The 18,943-nt window shown below is 42.4% G+C and overlaps 1 protein-coding gene across 2 annotated transcripts; it reads left to right on the top strand.

Moving 5' to 3' along the window:
• Positions 1-8,620: 8,620 nt before the first annotated feature.
• BZW1 (basic leucine zipper and W2 domains 1) lies at positions 8,621-18,913 on the top strand. 2 transcript variants are annotated; one of them, XM_033010966.2, is made up of 12 exons: positions 8,621-8,750; positions 9,223-9,296; positions 11,398-11,574; positions 13,853-13,947; positions 14,221-14,286; positions 14,570-14,705; positions 15,304-15,413; positions 15,532-15,702; positions 16,064-16,210; positions 16,511-16,649; positions 17,460-17,582; positions 17,801-18,913. In XM_033010966.2, exons 2-12 carry the CDS (start codon positions 9,233-9,235, stop codon positions 17,830-17,832), a joined length of 1,260 nt encoding a protein of 419 aa, XP_032866857.1. In that variant the 5' UTR covers positions 8,621-8,750; positions 9,223-9,232; the 3' UTR covers positions 17,833-18,913. The 2 variants fall into 2 exon arrangements, with proteins under 2 accessions (XP_032866857.1, XP_032866858.1); XM_033010967.2 differs by lacking the exons at positions 8,621-8,750; positions 9,223-9,296 and having other exon boundaries at positions 11,497-11,574; positions 13,853-13,858.
• Positions 18,914-18,943: the final 30 nt, after the last annotated feature.

The raw sequence follows: 18,943 nt of genomic DNA, 5'->3' as shown, positions 1-18,943 counted from the left end.
GTCGCAAGCTTTATCGGGTAGTATTGAAAGGGGCTTATGGCTCATGGTTCATTTCAGTGGAGAGCTAAGACTATGGCTACTGCTAAGGAAGGTAAAAATAGATGTCAAGATTTTGTTTTCTCACTGAATTGTCTATGAGTCCTAAAGCTACCGATAGCAACAGAAGCTCATGTTTCCTCTGATTTCAGCTATTGGTTATCTAAGTGTCTTATAATGGGTGTTAGAAGTAAGAGTAGGCTTGGAGGAAAGAAACAGTGGAGAGTTTATTTTCCTGCTGTCCAGTCTTGCATGGAGCTAAATATTTAGGTATGGATTTAGAGCAGAAGAAACAATTAATTAATCATATTAATTCTGGTGCTGTTATTAATTCTTAGATATCTTGAAGCTAGGATAAAGATCATGAATTATGACTAAAGTTATGCTTCTGGAGAAAAAAAAAAACAAGGAGGAATTATCGTTTTCACTGAATTTTCAATAAGGCCCCATAGACTTACTTATGGTTCATATTTAGTTTTGATATAGTTACAACTTCCTATTTTTTTCCTGAAATTTGGATAATGGTTACAGTTTTGAAGAAGAAGAAATGGTGATCTTGATCTCTTAAATCCTGAATCTAAACCCAACCCTAACCTTTCCTTTACTTAAATGCAATAACTGCAAAAACTGCATTAATTACTTACCTACATTAAGCAAAAAACACTCCCCCATCAGTCCCATCTCTTATCCTATCCATGCAGCTATGCAGGATTTAGCCAGCAATAATATTAATTATCCCTTATTTTCTTATCCTTAATCCTGAAGGAGCTGCATCTGTTTATATCATTTAACAAGTTGGTCTCCAGTTATTTTAGTTCTCAATGATTGCTTCCCTTTAAATATCATTATATAAACTATTAAAAACTATGTATTACCTTTTTATAAAAAAGTTGAAGAGTAAGGGACTAGAACTAGAATTAAAACAAATTTGGTGGATATTTCTGAACATGTAATCTGCAAAATATATGCACCATTGGTTCATGTTATTATGTTGTCTAGGTGATTAAATCATCAGGATGAAAAATAACTACAAAAGGAATACTTCAGAAAGTAAAATAAGCATAATTATAGTTAATATTTTCTTTAGTAATCTTCTCATCCTCTTTCTGGTCTCTGTTCATACAGTAAACAGTGGTGAACAAGGTTTTCAGATTCTGTGTGGGTATAGTCAATGTCTACATGGGAGAACAGCTTTGTGGGCAGCTGATGTATTCTGATGATTTGTAGGTTTTATATATATTTTGCTCTTGGTTTGCATATTCAGATCCAAACTGATATCGTCCTATAGACAGAAATCCACACAGGTAATTTTTCCAGTTCAGTGGAAAAAATCCCATTGTGTTCTGCAGTCTGATCCTCAGGTGGTATTTGTTAATTGGTTAGTTTATTTATAAAGAGAAGTTTGAAATACATGAGAGAAAAGACCACTAGTGTACCGGTTGCTATATTACAGGTTGGATTCATGAATGATGGTAGAAACATAGCCACAGATTTTCAGTGCTATATAAATGGAGACTGTACAAAAGATGCATCTGAGTTGGTAAGTCGTTCTATACCATTTACACTGACTGAACTGATCACAAAAAGAAAACAACAGCTTTCTGTTACAATTAATTTCTCTTAAGAATATGTCTATTCTTTTTAAGTACAACTCTAATCTGCCTAAAGTAAAAATGCATCTGTGGGCCAGATGTCAATTACAGAATATCATTAAGGAGGTACACTGTTACCTGTCAGGTGATATTGGACACAGCAAATTCAGATTTAAAAGTTCCGTGAAGACAGAGACATAAGAAGAAGTTTTATTAGGTAACCTATTACCACAAAGTTATAACTTTGCTTGCCCAAAACTGAAGGTCTGATTTTTCCCTTAGTAATGCTTCTTCATGCTATTGTAATTCCTATTAGCTAAATGCAGTTTCTCTGATTTAAACCCAGCTTCTTTACTTACATTGGTGTAGAAACCAGCAGAACAGGCCGTCTGAGCATAGTTCTATTCTTCCTTAAAACAATTACATCTCACTGGTCTCTTGAGCGTCTTTCACAAGTTTCACCGTCTTTTTAAAGGAAATTGAACCATTTGAATAACTATAATCTGTTATTACAGATGACTGAGTACATTGTGTTGAAAGTGGACAATGCATATAATATCCCCAATCTCAGTCAGGGCCATGCCTGCAAAGACTAATTTGCCTTGTAATGCTGCCTTCTGAGGATTTGGGTTTGCCCAAGCAGGTCTGTGGAGACCTGTATTGTGGCTGTGGCAACCCAAACTGGCCTACTATATGAGAAGGTAAAATTAAGACTGCCAAATAAAACATGGAATAACAGAATTCTAGGACCTAGACTGTTGGAAGCTTCTTGTGCTTAAGCCAGTTCTTGCAGAAACAGATCTACCAACTTTTCTTGGGCTGAATGGTACTTTATTCAGCACCTATGCTTCCACAGAATAATACTTGATATAACACAGATAAGAGGGGAGAAAACTGGTCAGGATCTGTTGCAAAATGTTTGATGACTGCCATTAGTACGACCAGCTTCAGTCAAAACAGTATAATCTCTTGTACTGTGTGACCAGTTATAGATCACTTCGTGTATGTTCAGCTGTCACCTGTATCTCAGACTCTCAGAACAGGATTTTCCATCTTTTCTATCCATCCATCTATCAACAGTTTAGTTATCTGGCTCCTGTCACCCCAGTTACCAGGTTGACACTTTTGGCTTCTCCCCAGACTTCAGAGACAGAGTCATAACAATTTTAATTGTTGCTATTTCCTCTCCAATCTTCAAGGTCTAACCTTTCCTTACACCCTGCTTAGCCCAGTGTAAGCTTTTCCTCTTGTATGTACCAACCTCTTGTATATTCAAACCATGGTTTACAAAACATTTCACTTTTCTAGGATAGCAACCATTCTTTTCCCTATTTCTTTGAATCTTCTCCCTCTCCCATTTACTTGATGTCCTTTACCATATTTCAGGAAAGCTTTCAGACACATCTCCAAAGGACAAACAGGTTTTTTATCTTTAACTTCTGCTTTCACTAGTCTTATTTACAATTTGAGTTTACCAACTTTGTTTGCAATGAGTACTCCTTGTGAACAATCCCACTGACACCACTTAAGTTCACAGGCATTTGACATGAGCAAAAAAATCAGGCCATGTGAGCAGTGGTTTCCTTAGACAAAGGGATATGATATTATGTTTAATATAGATAAGTATTAATTATATTATTATATCATTATATGACATGTCATTATATGACATATGTCAATATATTATGAGGTGATGTTTATTTTCAGCACTGCATAAATTTGCTTGCTGTTTAAATTAGGGAAATAAGCATGTACAAAGGAGTTAACCTAATGTCCTTCAAAGAAGAGTTTGATGCAGAGAATCTGTGGAAATGTATGGAAGAATGTTTGGCCAAGTCTGACTACTACCACTGAAAAGCAATGATGGAAGAATTTAACCCCAAAAAATGATTGGAAAAAGAAAGGGATTGCTGTCATTCCCATCAAGTTTTCTGTTGGATTTAATACAACTTATTTTCATCAGGTAGCCTCTTCGAAACAGTGCTTTTAAGGTCTAAGATCTCTACTTTTCTCTCCAAAAACAGAGGAATTATAGCCTCTAGAGTCAGGACAGAAAGCGAAAAGATTTCCAATGTGCTGGACTAGCATAAAATATCCACTGAGTTATACTTTGTTTCAGAAAGAGTATTATTCTCTCTGGATTATCTCTTTATAAATGGTTACTCAGTATGGGAAGGGGCTCTGAGCAACCTTATCTAGTGAAAGATGTCCCTGGCCATGGCAGGGGGGGTTGAACTAGATGATCTTCCCCTTGGGTTGAAGGTCCCTTCCAACCCAAACCATTTTATGATTCTATGAGTATTCATCTCACAGAAATGTGAATTTCTGATTCCCAACATGCTATCTTTATCCAGCAAAAAGCAAATTAATTCAGTGTAAAAATGTGGTACTTGGAACTTTCCATAATCTGGTCCATAGTAAGAAAAATTATCACTCATATAGTTCAGATAGTACCATTTATATAATAGATTAAGCTCTGCTACTGGATTTTTTTATGGCTTAGTATAGTGGTATTTCTGGGGAAATTTTCCAGTTCTGATTTTTTTTTTTCCTTTTTAATTCATGCCTTGAACCAAGAATTCTTTCAAATGAGTTCCAGGTTAAATGCACAAACATTGTTATTTGTCTATGAAGATACAATGCATGAAAAAGTAAATCCACATGGTTCATATGTTAGTTATTTATTACATTTCTTGTTTGTCTCTGCACAAATTTGTATATTAAGAGCTCAGAGGGAGATTAATATATTTCATCCAACAATGTTCTCATGGTAAAGAAACATTGAATCTAGGGATCACAATTCATCTGATACAAAAAGGTCAAAAAAAGGCATAAAAGAGTTATATTTTACCAAAACCTTCAAAATAAAGCTCAAGCATTGCATTGAATTGCCAAAAATCTAGATCTAAATCTTAGAGAATAGATTTATTGTCTAATCTTTCCTCTGTCATCTAAGACTCTAACTGACAACAACGTTACCTAATTGCAAACGTCACAAGTTGGCATCAAAGAGATCACATGGCCATTATTTCTCAATGTAGAATTAGTAACAAATAAAAAGATGTCACAGAGGCACTGTATTTCACAACACCTCTCAAGCTCTACTGTTTGCTCTCTGAGCGTTGGCAGCCAATTGCATGCTACAGCAAAATGTCTCGTTACAGAATTTCCAGTTCTCCTTCATAGCCACTTGTTCCTTCGTCGGAGTGGGTGGCTAGTATGGGATTGATTTCTTTCATTATCATTCCTTGGCAAGTTATTTGTTCCTGATTTTACCATGAATGAAAGTTCATTACTTCCATTCCCACCTGCTTCTTGCATTTCTCCTGTTTAAGATAGCTATTTAGTGGCACAAGGCTGCACAAAATATGAGCAGAAAGTGAGTCAGGTTCTAAGCCATTCTCTTGACTGCCTATGAGAGAGAATGGGAGAGCAGCTCTGTCATTGCTCCATCAAAATCCTATACTACAAACATCAGTTTATGGATACATGCAAACAAAAAGGACTAGGACTAATCCCTCCATTTCAGAAGAACAAAAGTACAACTGTGCTATTGTTTGTTCTAAAAGAAAAGTTCTATAGATGTTCATAGTAGGAGATACTTTGCCATCTGTCCAAAATGCCTTTGATTTCAGGTTCAAATTCTGCTCTGTGCATCCTTTTTTTTTGTGGATGAAGAGGGAATAGTATCTGGGGCTACACAAACGTTATAACTACAGCCAGCATGTTCTTAATTCACCCAATTTCATAAGAAAAATATGCTTTTCTGTTATTTGAACTAATTACTGTGGTCCCTGCAGAACTCCTTTGAATAACTACTAGCTCATTTAGAGTCTATTCTGTCTTAGAGCAGTGAAATTTGTTATTGTCAGACTGCTGGAGAATTTCCACTCTCTCTTACTAATATACCGTTTCTTGTGAATTAAATCTGTCTTTGCCTTGCTCTTTTTCTTATGCACCTTTGTTCAGTGATATAAGAAAATTACCAAGTTTCTGTGGCTTTTTTTTAGGCTGGAGCTCTTGTCCATGTCTATATGGATGGGTTTGTGCTAGTCACTCATGGTAGAATTGAACTGGGACAAGGAATTCACACTAAGATGTTACAGGTGAGTGAGTTAGCATCTGAGGGTAAACAAAAAATAAGAAAGAAGAGCTGAGCCAAAAGAATGAATGGCACTAAGAAGTACAATAGGCAAATTCTATAGACGTAAGAAAGCTAAGTTTTATACTGGGTTGTTGCCTCTGAGTTATTAATGAAGACAAAACTTTGGAAAAATACAAGCTATAATGAAAGTGATCTTTTAAAACCTGGAAAGGAGATGAACACCTTTGTGGTAACATCACTGTTACCAGGATAGCTAAGGCACAGAGAGCAGAGGGAGTTAGTGCTGAAAATTTAACTTTGTAGTGTATCCAACACCAAAGATAACAATTATTTTGTATGCATTTCTGGTGTAAAACATGATAAACAAAACTATGTGACAAATAGGTCATTTTGGAGCTAATATGAGGCCACTCTTTCAAAATGAGCTGAATGAACATCTGAATATTAGACTACTGTGAAAAACAATGAAGTGGGAACACAGACTAACCAAGCTATTTCAAATGAGATAGAAAATAAAGTATACAAATAAGATTTGAATCTCCATGAGGGAGAATGATTAACTGGTTTTTAAATTTAATGAGGTTGTCTGTATGTAACCAAGACCTGATTAGAGAGATCAATTAACTAGATGCAAAGCATATAATACTGCATTGTATGGTTTTATCTTATTTTATATTACCTGAATTTATTTATAAAATATTTGTTTAACAGAATAATTTCTAAGGAAGGCTTCTGCATTTGTCCTAGTCATACTATTACTGTTGAATTAGGTCATTTCTCTGTGTGTGTATGTATACAGAGAGATGAATGGCATGATGAATTCCTGACTTGAGATTGCATCTTGAAGTGGGAGTGGGTATCTTTTGGTTTACTTTTATTACACATTGCCAGTCGTGAACTGAAGATACCACTGTCATAGATAGGCTTCAGTGAAACAAGTACAACACCTGTACCTGATGGCAAATACACAGCAAGATCAGTCAGAACAGAAATCAATGCAAGAGCAGTCCAGGTTAGATCTATTACCATTTTTTCACATAATCAGTGGTTCTGGTTCTGTTGTATACTGAATATCCCTCTAAGGATTCATAATTTTGTTTTAATTTTGAGCAGCTTGCAGTTCTTTTATCTCAGAATGTCTCTTACTAGTTTATTTTACATGCACAGTTTAAAGCAATGCAATTACAGAACACTGTTTAAAAGGGTCACTCGTTTCTGCTTTACTATATCAGATTTACAAATGTGGGGGTTTTTTTTAGATTGCTGCTAGTTTAATTTATGGATCTTCATTTTATTCTGTATTTAACACACTTTAAAGGAAAATTTAGCATAAGGTATATTTCAGGTGCATTTTTTAATAATCAGACTGAAACACCCTTATCCACTTAAATGGTTTGAGACCAATTCTGATTTTATTTATTTTGTGATAAATCATTCAAGCCAGTGTTTTTTCTATCTAGTAAATCAAAATAAGAGAAGAGTCAGATTCTTTATCTTATTTTTGTTGATGGTTTCAGTGACAGCCTGGTATACGAGTACCTCAGTTACATTGGAGCAGACGCCAGTGCCACTCTTCACAAAGTGCTGCTTTCTAGCTGGCAGTTAGCAGAGTAAAGACATTGTAGGTAAATGAACACAGTTATGGCCTTCAGAATGATTTTCATAAACTAACTTCACCCAGAGTGAGCTTGTATTGCTTTAAAAACAGCAGATAGATTTGGGTTTGTGGGTTGGTCAGTGGTGCCCAATCTTCTTCCTCCCTAGGTTGCTTGTCAAATCCTTTGGAAGTGTCTGGACCCTGTACAGAGACAATCCCAAAGGCAAATTGGAAGACTGGGTAAGTACCTCTCTCTGTTTATTACTATTAAATTGTGATAAACCCCTGATTGTAGAGTGAAAGCTGCCACTGTTCTGGAAGGAGGAGGGGGCCTCCCTGCGTGAAGTAAACTGGTGGGGAGGAAGAGAATGAAGTGTAAGAACAAGTGGTGCAAGTCATTGTGCTGGTAAATCTGGCCAACTATAGAGATTTTGCAGTGGCCCCCTTCCTAAAGGTATGTCCAGAGCACAAGGGAATGTAAAGCTTTTACTTAGGGTTCTTTTTTTTTTTTTTTTAAGATGGTATTTTAAAGTTTCATTTTTCTTTAAATATGAGGTAAATCATTTTTAATTTGTCAGTGTTAGGGCAGTTTTGCAGAAACTCCTTCCTTTTCCAGAGCAGCCGCTGTTCCGTTATCTTGTTTGTACTCCCTACTGCTGGGACGCTTCCCAGGAAGGGCCGACGCTGCGTCCGGAGGAGGGAACCGCGTGGGGACCGGGCTGAGGTTAACCAGCGCGAGGTTAGGCTCACGCCTTCCCCACGGGGAGCGGGCCCCGCTCACCGCAGGCCTTCCTCTGCTGCGCGCACGCAGCGGGCTGCCGAAACCCGGTGCAAAGCAGGGCCCTGTCCTGCCCCCGGCACTTCTTGCCCGGCTCTGCTCCGTGAGCCGCTCTCCCGGGAGCGCACAGCAGCCCGGCCCGCAACCGCCCCGGCGGCCCCCGGCCTGCGCTGCGCTGCCCCGGCCCCGCTCCCTCGGGCTGCGCTGAGCCTCGAGCCGCCAGGGGGCGCCGCGCTGCCCGCGCGCGCCCCGCCGAGGCCGAGGCGGGCACCGGGAGACTACTTGCGTGTGACGCACAGTCACGAGGGCGCGGGCGCGCCCACTGCCGGGGAAGGGGGGGTCGGGCCGGCAGCCCCGCTGGCAGGGAAGGGGCCGCTCCTCGGGCGGGGCGCCGCTGGGTGCTGGTGGGGCCCAGTGCAGGCACGGCCCCGCCCCGGGGAAGCCCGGCCCCTTTCCCCGGGTCTTTTCGCTGCCGTCCCTCTGGTGAGGCGAGATGGTTCGTCCCGGGCGGGGCGGGGCGTGGCTCTCCCGTCTTCCTCTCGCGTTGGTTCCGCCGGGAGAGCTTCAGCCGCCGCTCCTCGCCGCTGCTCCGCCCGTCTCCGCTCCGGGCCGCTCCGGCGTTTTCTCTCTGCCTTGAAGTCGGTGAGGAGACGGGCCTAGGCGGGGGGGGGGCGGCCGCCGGGCGCGGCCGGGGAGTGGCGCGGCCGGATGGGGCCGGCTGCCGCCAGGCCAGGGCAGAGCAGGGCACAGAGCAGGCCGCGTCGCGCTGGTATGGAGGCGGGAGGGACACACACACACACGTTTTCCATCTTCCCCCGCGCGGGCGCCTGAGCGCGGCGGCAGCAAAGCGGCGTGTGGGGCGCCGCCGCCCGGGGAGGCGCGGGGCGTGTCGGGCAGCCGGGGCGGGGGCCGGCGCCGCCCCGCCAGCGGCCCTGCGCTGCGGGGAAAATGGAGGCCGGGGAAGGGCAGGGAAGGAGGAACGGCCGCGGCGCGGGTGGGCGGGGAGAGGCCGGGTGGGGAGCGGCGCGGGGGGCTGGCGGGGCGCCCTCCGGCCGCCGGGGACCGGGCAGGCTCCGCCGCCCGCGTCCTGAGGCGCGTTTCTCCTTCCTTACAGGGTGTCTTTTATGAATAATCAAAAGCCGCAGAAGCCGACGCTATCAGGCCAGCGTTTTAAAACTAGAAAAAGAGGTAAGCTGTTTGCAGTGTGTGTCCTGCCACTACCTGCTATCGGTGCCATGTGCGTGGCCCTCAGGAAAAAGTTGGTTTCAGTCAATAAACAACCCAACGCCATTAGGCTCTTCTCTTAAATGAGACCATGCTAAATACAGAGTCTTGAGGCTAACTCTGGGTGCTAGAATGTTCTCTGCACTACTGAAAACTGTTTGGCAGTAAGAATTGTAGCTGAATTTACTGTGATAACCTTGGTTTAAGAGATAGTCATTCTAGAGCTGTATTGAGTGTATTTAGCCTGAAAGCAGAAGTATCTAGTACCTGTGAGTTACAGGGGAATTCCATCGTAGGCTTGTTGTAGGTCAGTTCATATATCTAAGGATCATCTAATGTAGGCGTTTCAGTGTTAACAGCTGGATAAAAGTTACGTTTTCCCCTTACTGCTATAGGAATACCTGATTTTAAATTAAACAAACCTCACAATCTAGAAACCAAAACCCTGCAAACCCACCCACCCCAGCCATCCATACAAAAAAACCCAAGTGTGGGATGTACAAGGGCCTGTCTCTGTAGGTGCACAGTTACTCGCATAGGAAGAGTTAATGACTGAAGAGGTGTGATGACGAATTGAGTATTTTGGTTTTTTAAACCTTAAGAGGAAGTGAGGACAGCTTTTAGAGTTCCTGTTTAATGCTGGTTTACTAATACACTAGCAGTGGTCCAGCTCAAACTGACAGCATCAAGGATTCTGTACGTATTGAACTAGTAATGAAGTTGTACAGAAGTACACGCTGACTTACAGAAACTATTTTAATGTTAAAATAAAAGCTCCTTGAGGAACTGTTCAAGTGAGAGAGTTGCATTTCGTCTGTCCAGCGGATGAAATGCTAGCATCCTGCGTTTCTGTCCATTTGTAAGCATTTAACCATAGTCTGGCTTCTAAGCAACTCTACGGTAGCAGTGAGCTTTGTGAATCTGCTCTGTAAAATAACCGATCCAGTATTTCCAGACTTCCGCCCAACTGTTACTGACATGCTGGTGCTTGCATTGAATGTAAGCACACTAGTATGCCCCTTACAGAAGGGATGCTAACAGATGTTAACAAAACTGGCTAAGCTGTTGTAGACAGCACTCAAAGTAAGATTTGCACCTGTGTTCTGTTTCCTTGGAAGCTTACCCTCGCACGGTTTGCATAATCTAAGGACAAAATGAGAAAAGTAAAGCTGAAGACCTCTTCCATTTAAGGCTTCTGTTAGTTACACAGGCGGTTTTGTTGCATATTAATGATGCCCTACCTGTAGTGAAAACAAGGCTATGATTAACTGATGTGTCTCATGTGAAGAAGCATGTGTTCTGCTTTAACATCAACAAAGGATGCTAAATAGATCTGTAATTATAGTCCATCATTTCATGTTTATTTAAGACTAAGCAGTTAGCTCAGATTTCTGTGTTTCCCCTAGGCACTTGAGGAAAAGTAATTGCTTCAGACTCATTTAACTCCATATTAAGAGGAGAGAATGGTCTTCATAGCCAAAAAGCAAGTACTGTCACTTGGCTCTAATGTAATAATAGTATGCAGCTTTTCAGTCAAGAGTATTTCATCAAAAATGGTGAGAGACCCAAAGGGCTAAAACAACAGGAGTAATAGTCAAATGTACAAAATTGTAGGGGCACATACTAAGAATTGCCTTCCAGCAGTAGCTGAGCCTCTGTTTTTGGAGAGTGAGTGATCTAATGTGAACAGGGGTATAAGAATCAAACTGAGAAGTCAGATAAGCTTTACTAGAATCAAGTAATGATCATCACAAACAACTGTTCTTGGTGAAATCACAGCAAGTATTCAGTTAGAGGTAACTAAGGAAAGTTTTAGCTTTTGGTAGCCTTTCCCCCAGCCCTGACTGAATTGGAAAGCAAAAGCAGTAAAACTTCTCACTGCTGTGTTGACCGTTTAAATTCATTTTAGGCTACGCTAAGTCACTATGTGTGCTAGTTAATACCGGTTGTCAGGCTTGTCAGTCCAAGTATAGTTTTGGATTTTTTAAAATAAGATTAAAATGACAGATTTTAAAAGCCAAACAGCTGTGTGTGGCAACTTTATGTCAACGCTTTGTTTTTACAGATGAAAAAGAGAGGTTTGACCCTACTCAGTTCCAGGACTGTATTATTCAAGGTTTAACCGAAACTGGCACAGACTTGGAGGCAGTAGCGAAGTTTCTCGATGCTTCTGGTGCAAAACTTGACTATCGCCGCTATGCAGAAACACTTTTTGACATCCTGGTGGCTGGTGGAATGCTGGGTAAGTCCCTTTGAGGTGGCTGCTGTCAGCCTTTAGTCATTTGAGTCTATAAAAGCTCACTGTTTTCTTTCAGTGTAAAAACTGCTAGAGAGCCCGCAGAGTGTGTGGAACAGGGTTTGAGTTATCTGTGGTAAACTATCTTAGTGTCTGACTGAGCAATCAGATTACTGTAGAAAGACTCTGTATACCCTACCACAGTTTTGCTTGAATCAGTTTGCATTTTTTGAAGTGTAGACTGTACAAACTTGGGTTAAAGGTAAAATTAATAGGGTTTGGTTTTTACCAGGAGTGGATCTTGACTCTGTAGTCAAGTTCACTTCTGCAGATGTGAGGTGGATGAATGCTTGTTTCAGGTGTGTGGTCTGTGGTCACAAGACCAACGGAGTTGCCATGAAAGATTCTATCATGATCCTGTGCTTTGTGCACTCTGTCCTGTTATTTTGGACAGTAATGTTGTTTACAGAAGAATCTGATGTGCTTAGTCTTGGCAATGCTATTACGAATCGTGTGTTGTTGACAGTGGTCATGGGTTCTAGCAAGTGTCAGGGAGTAAGAAATGAGAGGGCGGTCAAGTCAGCAGAAAACAGAGGGCTGAAGAAGTAGAAATGTAGTAATGAAAAGTCTTGTGAACTTGTGTACACTGTGTGTAAAGAGCAAAGAGTGGGACAGACGCTCACCAACCAGGTAAGAAGCAGATGAAGCTAAATGAGGTTGAAGAGTCGTAAAATGAAGCGGTACTTTTAGATTTAGACTGTACATTTCCTACTTGACTACATACTGTTTAGTGAGAAGGGGTTCAGGTGGCAGGGACCCATTTAAAATACAGGCTGTGAAGCGGAGGACCCTTTATGTTGTTTGCCTAGACTAGAAAAGGTCTGTCTCAGATTTTAGGGTTTGTTATGCAATAGTTGGGGGGGAGGACTTAAATGAGAAATTTGGCAGTTGCAGAAGATTTTCTGTAATGTAACAGAAATAGAATTCAAAGGACCTAAATGCATAGGGGGAGGTGACGAAATACCTGATTCAGGGCCACTGTCAGACTCTGGATTTCAGTTCTGCATTGGGGGTGGCTGGTTTGGGAGGATGCAACTGTTGCACGTTGAGGAGGTCTTCACGGTGAGACTGCAGAAATGTCAGGTGACTTGCTCAAAGAAATGCAGAAAAGGAAGGCTTTCAGAACGGCTTAACTTGATGTGCCTGCCTGTCTCAGCTGCATTTTGGAACAGTGTTATGCAGACTGAAGTTACTGCCATGTTCCTTTTGGCAAGAGGCCCTTTTGCTGATGTTACAAGAGCTGGTAGCATGAGTAATAAACTTTTCTGCCCCATGGAGCATTGCTGCTTGGAATTGTTAATCTGAACATGGTTACAGTCTGTGGGTTTACATTCAGGAGTCTTAACCAGTTCATACTGTGTTAGAAAGTGTTCCTTCTAGGAATGAAGCTGAGAAGGAAGAATGCATTGCTACATTAATGGAGATATAGGGGTCCTTTACTCAATTCTCTCTCTGTAAGTAGACTAGCTTTGATCTTTAGCTAGACAAGGCAAAATAAAAACTGGCATTCTGTTGCCTTGCCACCTTTTAACATTATTACCAGTAATGCCTATCTCCGTCTTTAAGTCATGTTTCTGACTAATACATAACAAAAGAATCTCTGTGTAGGATGGCATAGAAATCAGTGATGAGGTATTCTGGCACTGGACTTGGTGACTTGAATTCTCTCTAGTTAGTGAAGCAGTCTGGTGGCTATCAGTCAAATACCTGTATTAAAATGAAGAGAAATGGTGAAGAAACATCTTCTGATTAGCATCTAAAAAGCTGAAGTGCCTTTCAAGACTGAAGTTTCACGCTTATCTCTGGGGCACTGCATTTTGTCCAGGCATCTCTCTGTTTCATCTCTTGTTGAGTTTCTCTGTTATTTAAAAGGCACTTGGTTACAAAGCGGCACTATTGCAGCAGACACTAAAAAGACACTTGCCTAGGATTGAGCAGTTTCCGTGGCTTCCTTTCAGGGAAGAGGAGCTCATATGTGTTGCCAATCCACTTAGCAGTAGGAGGGTGGGAACATTTAAATGTTAATACCAAAGCTATTGATTTTGAAGTTCCACTACAGCAGTGGAGCAGATCAAAATGTAGGGGTGTCTTCAGTGATCCGGTCATTCAGCTCATCATGAAAGGAGAGCGCGTTGTGTGTTACAGGAATTGGAATTCTTATTGTGGAGATTACTCGGTACTCTCACTGAGAAGTAACTCCACTAATGCTGGAACCTTTCTTTAGCCCCAGGTGGTACCCTGGCAGATGACATGACACGCACAAACGTCTGTGTATTCGCAGCACAGGAAGACCTGGAAACCATGCAAGCATTTGCTCAGGTTAGTTCTGAAATGAGTACAATTTTTAAAGTGTTTAGTGGTCAAAAATGAAATGTTTCTGTAGTTGGAAGTTTAGGTAAAAATAATGCATGGCTTTAAGAAGCTTACTAGAAGAGGTTAGAGTAGCACTGTCCTAAGATGGAAGTGCTCTAAAGATTTCAGACCAACTTTACTGAACTTGTTTTGGTTTTGTTTTTTTTTTTTTTTTTTTTTTTTTACTTCTAATTAAATGATAGTTCAGAGCAAAAAATAATATACTCTGTATCTTTTTAGGTTTTTAACAAGCTGATCAGGCGTTACAAGTACCTGGAGAAAGGCTTTGAAGATGAAGTCAAGAAGGTATGGAGTTTAGGTCCTTATGAGCAGACAAGTAAGCCTTCAAATTCTGCTAGTTAATCACTCTACAGAAGAGTTATATCATACAATGGATTATTAAAATAGAACACTTCCCTTGTCAATAGAAGAACAGCTAGTTTGTATGATTAGTGGAGAAGACTACCAGTGAACTGGTGCTTCTGCTAGTTGAACAGCTTGATTGAAACACAAGTGTCTTAACATGGAGGCAGCAGCCAAACTTTGCTCTAAGGTGGTAGTTTTATGGCAACTCTTCTTCCTCTTGCAGTTGCTGCTGTTCCTGAAAGGGTTCTCAGAGTCCGAGCGGAACAAGCTGGCCATGCTGACGGGTATTCTGCTAGCCAACGGGACGCTTAATGCATCGATTCTCAACAGTCTGTACAATGAGAACTTGGTTAAAGAAGGTAAGTGTTGCCTAACTCCTCCTTTAGGGAAGGATGGTGAGAGATAGAACAATGACAAGAAGGTAGAAATTGTGATGACAGTACACCCTGGCTGCACATTAGCTTCATCCGGCAGTAGATTTACTACTGGATTAGCAAAAGCAAAGATGCTGCCTCATAGCCTGGAAGGTCTTGCTCAGACTTTAGAAAACTAGTTTTTTCAGGCAGCTGGTGTGTAGGACTTCCCTGCGTGACACTGGGGGCTGCTGTCACTAGTGTTGCCCAGCAAGGCAGTGCTGTGTTTTGGAGGGACTTTTCAAGATGCAGAAGGTGTGTCATGTCTTTAGGCTCCTTCTTAAATTGGAGCAAAGAGAGTTGAGTTTAGCACAGGGAAGCCTTCGTGGTGCTGGGTGGCAAGAGAAGGCCAACGTGCTGGAGGCTACAGTGAGCTCAGGCAGAGGGACTGCAGCCCCTGCTAGGGCTGTTCTGAGCACGGCGCCTGCTGCTTTCAGGCCTTGCTCTACTCTCTGGCCTTGTGATTCCCTTTGGTTTGAATTTCAGTAATACTAGTAGTAATGGTTTGAATTTCAATAATAATAGTCCTGTTCCTATTGCACAGGTGTTTCTGCAGCTTTTGCGGTCAAGCTGTTCAAATCATGGATAAATGAGAAAGATATTAATGCAGTGGCTGTCAGTCTTCGTAAAGTAAACATGGATAACAGGCTGATGGTGAGTACTGCTGAAATTACTGATGTTGCTACTTCTGCCAGTTTGGTAAATAGCATTTACCAGCTAAGTACTTCACACCCGTTGCTTTTGTGACAGTTGTTGTAAACGTTGTTTTCAGGAACTCTTCCCAGCCAACAAACAAAGTGTTGAACACTTCTCCAAGTACTTCACTGAAGCAGGACTAAAAGAACTTTCTGAGTATGTTCGGAACCAGCAAACCATAGGAGCTCGGAAAGAGCTGCAGAAAGAGCTTCAGGAGCAGATGTCACGGGGAGATCCGTTCAAGGACGTAAGTATTTGTCTGTAGAAAAGCTGGAGGTGCTTTATTTTTGCCCCTTTTTTTTTCCCCCCTGTAGGAACTTAGCTCAAACTGTCTGAGATACAATAGCATTTAATACTAACCTGAAGAAGATATATGTCTAATTAAGTACTGAACTTAATTCTTAGTGAGAGCCAAGTGGTTAAAACTAGGACCAGGGTGTTTTGGTATTAGCTTTATCATCTTGGCTTAATGTCCTGAATTCTGCTATATGGTCAAGGAGGTGGTTTGAGGTTCTGAAGGCTTCTGGGTTACTTTTAGAACAGAAGTTTTCATTTAGCTTAGTGTCATATGTGGCCTCTGTGCTGACTCTCTTTATTCCAACTGGCAGATAATCTTGTATGTGAAAGAGGAGATGAAGAAAAACAACATCTCAGAACAGACTGTGGTAGCCATCATCTGGTCAAGTGTGATGAGCACGGTGGAGTGGAACAAAAAGGAGGAGCTGGTAGCAGAGCAAGCCATTAAGCACTTGAAGGTATTGGAACTTATGTGTGGACTTCTGCACCCGTGGAGCAGGGTCATTCCCCCTCTCTCAGCTCCCTTTTAAATGAGTTAAAACATACAACCCCCCTAATACAGGGAATTCTACCCCTTGTAACTGTGGTATTATAGTCCGAGTTAGGAGGCACAAGCAGTGTGACTTGTGCAGAAGCGCCTGGGGAGGGGCAGGGGCTGCGAATTGCTGAGCAGCAGCTGATGGAAACTCTGAAACCAGTCTAGTCAGGCGCTGCAGGCGAGGCGCTCTGCGTGTGCCAACGTGTTGTTCCTGTTACAGCAATACAGCCCTCTACTTGCTGCCTTTACTACCCAAGGTCAGTCAGAGCTGACTCTTCTGTTGAAGATTCAGGAGTATTGTTATGACAACATTCACTTCATGAAGGCCTTCCAGAAAATAGTGGTGCTCTTCTACAAAGGTAACTTCTGTGGGGTGGTAGTTTTGGGGGTTGGTTTTATTTGGTGGGTTTTTTTTAAAACCTGTATTTGTGGAATGCTTCAGTCCTGTATAAGACCTTTAAGGAAGATCAGTGCTACAACACTGCATGTCATGGGCTGAGGAATTTTATACCTTCTGTTTGCAGAAATGGAGCAGTAAAATGCCAAGGTGGATGTAGTTGTCCTTGGCCCAAGGGGCAGTATTCCTGTAGACAAGGATGCTGCCTCTTTACTAGATTTATTTAAGAGTTGTGATAGATCAAAGCTGAATTTAGATTTTAAGGCTCTTTGGCCCTTTTAAATTAGGGAAAGATACATGATTATGTAGTTTTCTGTCTGGACACTGGCTGTGGGCAGAGGTTGAGACCACTGAGTGCCTGTTAAAGGTGTTACAGAGAAACATGCTGTGCACCTGGGGAAACACCACAGGAGCAGGAGGAAACTTGCTGTTAAACTGAAGATTATATTGTACTTGTAAAATTTAAAAAACAATTAAACACTTCCTGGGGGGTACTTCAGGCTTTTAAGAATTGGCATCTGTTCTTAGCTCTTGACTTGAAGCTTTCCTTACAGCGGGCCAGCTCTGAAATACTCGAGGCCAGCAGCAGGGGTGAGGGCAGCCAGCCCCCAGCAGCCAGGCTGCAGGGGGAGGCAGGCCTGGCGCAGGTGTGCCCCAGCGGGCCGGGACTGGGATGCATGCTTCTGGGGGAGGAAGCAAAGGCTGCCAGGCGTGGGGCTCGGCCCCTGGTACTTGTTTCCCTGAGTTAATACTGCTCTTGCATCTCTTGCAGCTGAAGTTCTGAGTGAAGAGCCCATCCTGAAGTGGTACAAAGATGCACATCTTGCAAAAGGAAAGAGTGTTTTTCTGGAGCAGATGAAAAAATTTGTCGAATGGCTCAAGAATGCTGAGGAAGGTAACCGGCAGCTTAGCTTGGTCATTTTGGGAACCTTGGTGCACTCATGCTTTGTTCTGGGGGTGGGGGTGTCACTTGCCCTTCTGAGCCTTGCTGTGCTGGCGGGAGGCTTGCAAGCAGAGTCCCCACAGATCCCCTGGCAGCTACGGCGCAAGAGATGGGGCGGGGGGATGGGCCTGACCTGCTGGCAGCCTGGTGACAGGGTGTCTCTGTTCCAGAGTCCGAGTCTGAAGCTGAAGAGGGCGACTGATCTGTGAAACTGTCCTCAGTAAAGCAAACAGGAGCTGTAGTTAAGTGTCATGTCTCATGTGTCCTGATTCTTGCATCCTACCTCCCTGTATCAAGCATGATATAAGGGCTCTCATGGCAATTTATTTTAACTGTTTTCTATAGTTATTGAAATACTGGGTTTAGTTTTTAAAACCATGTTTTAAGTAGCTTACAGGAGCTATCCTAGATTTGACTCTAACCTGCATTTGTCCTTTCAGTTATATTCTACCTCCTGTATTTTCTACTGTAATAATGTAATTTAAGGCCTTCTACAATGAAATCCATTTTACCCCTTGGGTTTTCTATCTGTATTTGAGTAGACATGATATGGTGAATAAGATGTAGGGCAGTCCTGTTTGCAAATTAAACTGTAGAAAGTCTCCCAAGTGAAGAGGGCAGGGCCTGTGTGATAACTTGCTGTGATGCTTCAGTCTCTTGCGCTACCCCCAATGGGAGGTGGCTGTCCCCCTCCCCACTACCAGCATAAAGCAATCCTCCAAAGCCTGGGAGCTCCACGTCCCCCCCAGAGGTGGTGCCCTGGGGGCTGCCACCAGTAGCCAGGGTGGGCTATGAGAAGCAGCCTGCTAGAGCCTGCTGCCTACCCCAGCTGGGGGCTCTTCTCCCCCAGGGCAGCCCAGGCAGAGGGTGCTGTGCCACAGGCGGCTGCCGGAGCCCTGGGCAGGGCTGCACCAGGGGCAGCCTGGGCTGCTGGAAGGTGAGGCAGGCTGAATTCTACCCCCTCCCCCCTGAATTTCTGAGGTTATTTTATGCTGGCAGTTGACATGTTAAACCAAACAGCTTATCTATTCCTTGAAACTTTGAATTCTTAATAGAAATTCTCAGGACAGGTCATAATTCAAGAAAGATTTGGTAAAAGTGACATCTGTATTGTTATAAACTAATAATGAGCATTAACTGAAAAACTGGTAACCCAAGTATAGCCTACTAAATATTAAGAAAAAAAGTGGTGATCACAATGCAATCTGTTCAATACTTCAGTAATCTTCCTTTGTAACTTTTTTTTTAAAACAAATAAAGGCCATCCCTACACTTACTGTCAAGGGCTGTCTCTCCTCTCTTACCCAAACAGG

Source organism: Tyto alba, unplaced genomic scaffold (assembly GCF_018691265.1).
Source record: "Tyto alba isolate M040663 unplaced genomic scaffold, T.alba_DEE_v4.0 Super-Scaffold_7, whole genome shotgun sequence".
Classification (NCBI taxonomy): Eukaryota; Metazoa; Chordata; class Aves; order Strigiformes; family Tytonidae; genus Tyto; species Tyto alba.
This window is presented reverse-complemented; position numbering and strand designations above follow the sequence as displayed.

Bases quoted from the DNA above. Each gene is read 5' to 3' on its own strand.
- BZW1 (XM_033010966.2), top strand. From the start codon at position 9,233: ATGAATAATCAAAAGCCGCAGAAGCCGACGCTATCAGGCCAGCGTTTT. The intron at 13,948-14,220 runs GTTAGTTCTGAA...GTATCTTTTTAG, and splicing joins CCATGCAAGCATTTGCTCAG to GTTTTTAACAAGCTGATCAG. The intron at 16,650-17,459 runs GTAACTTCTGTG...CATCTCTTGCAG, and splicing joins AGTGGTGCTCTTCTACAAAG to CTGAAGTTCTGAGTGAAGAG.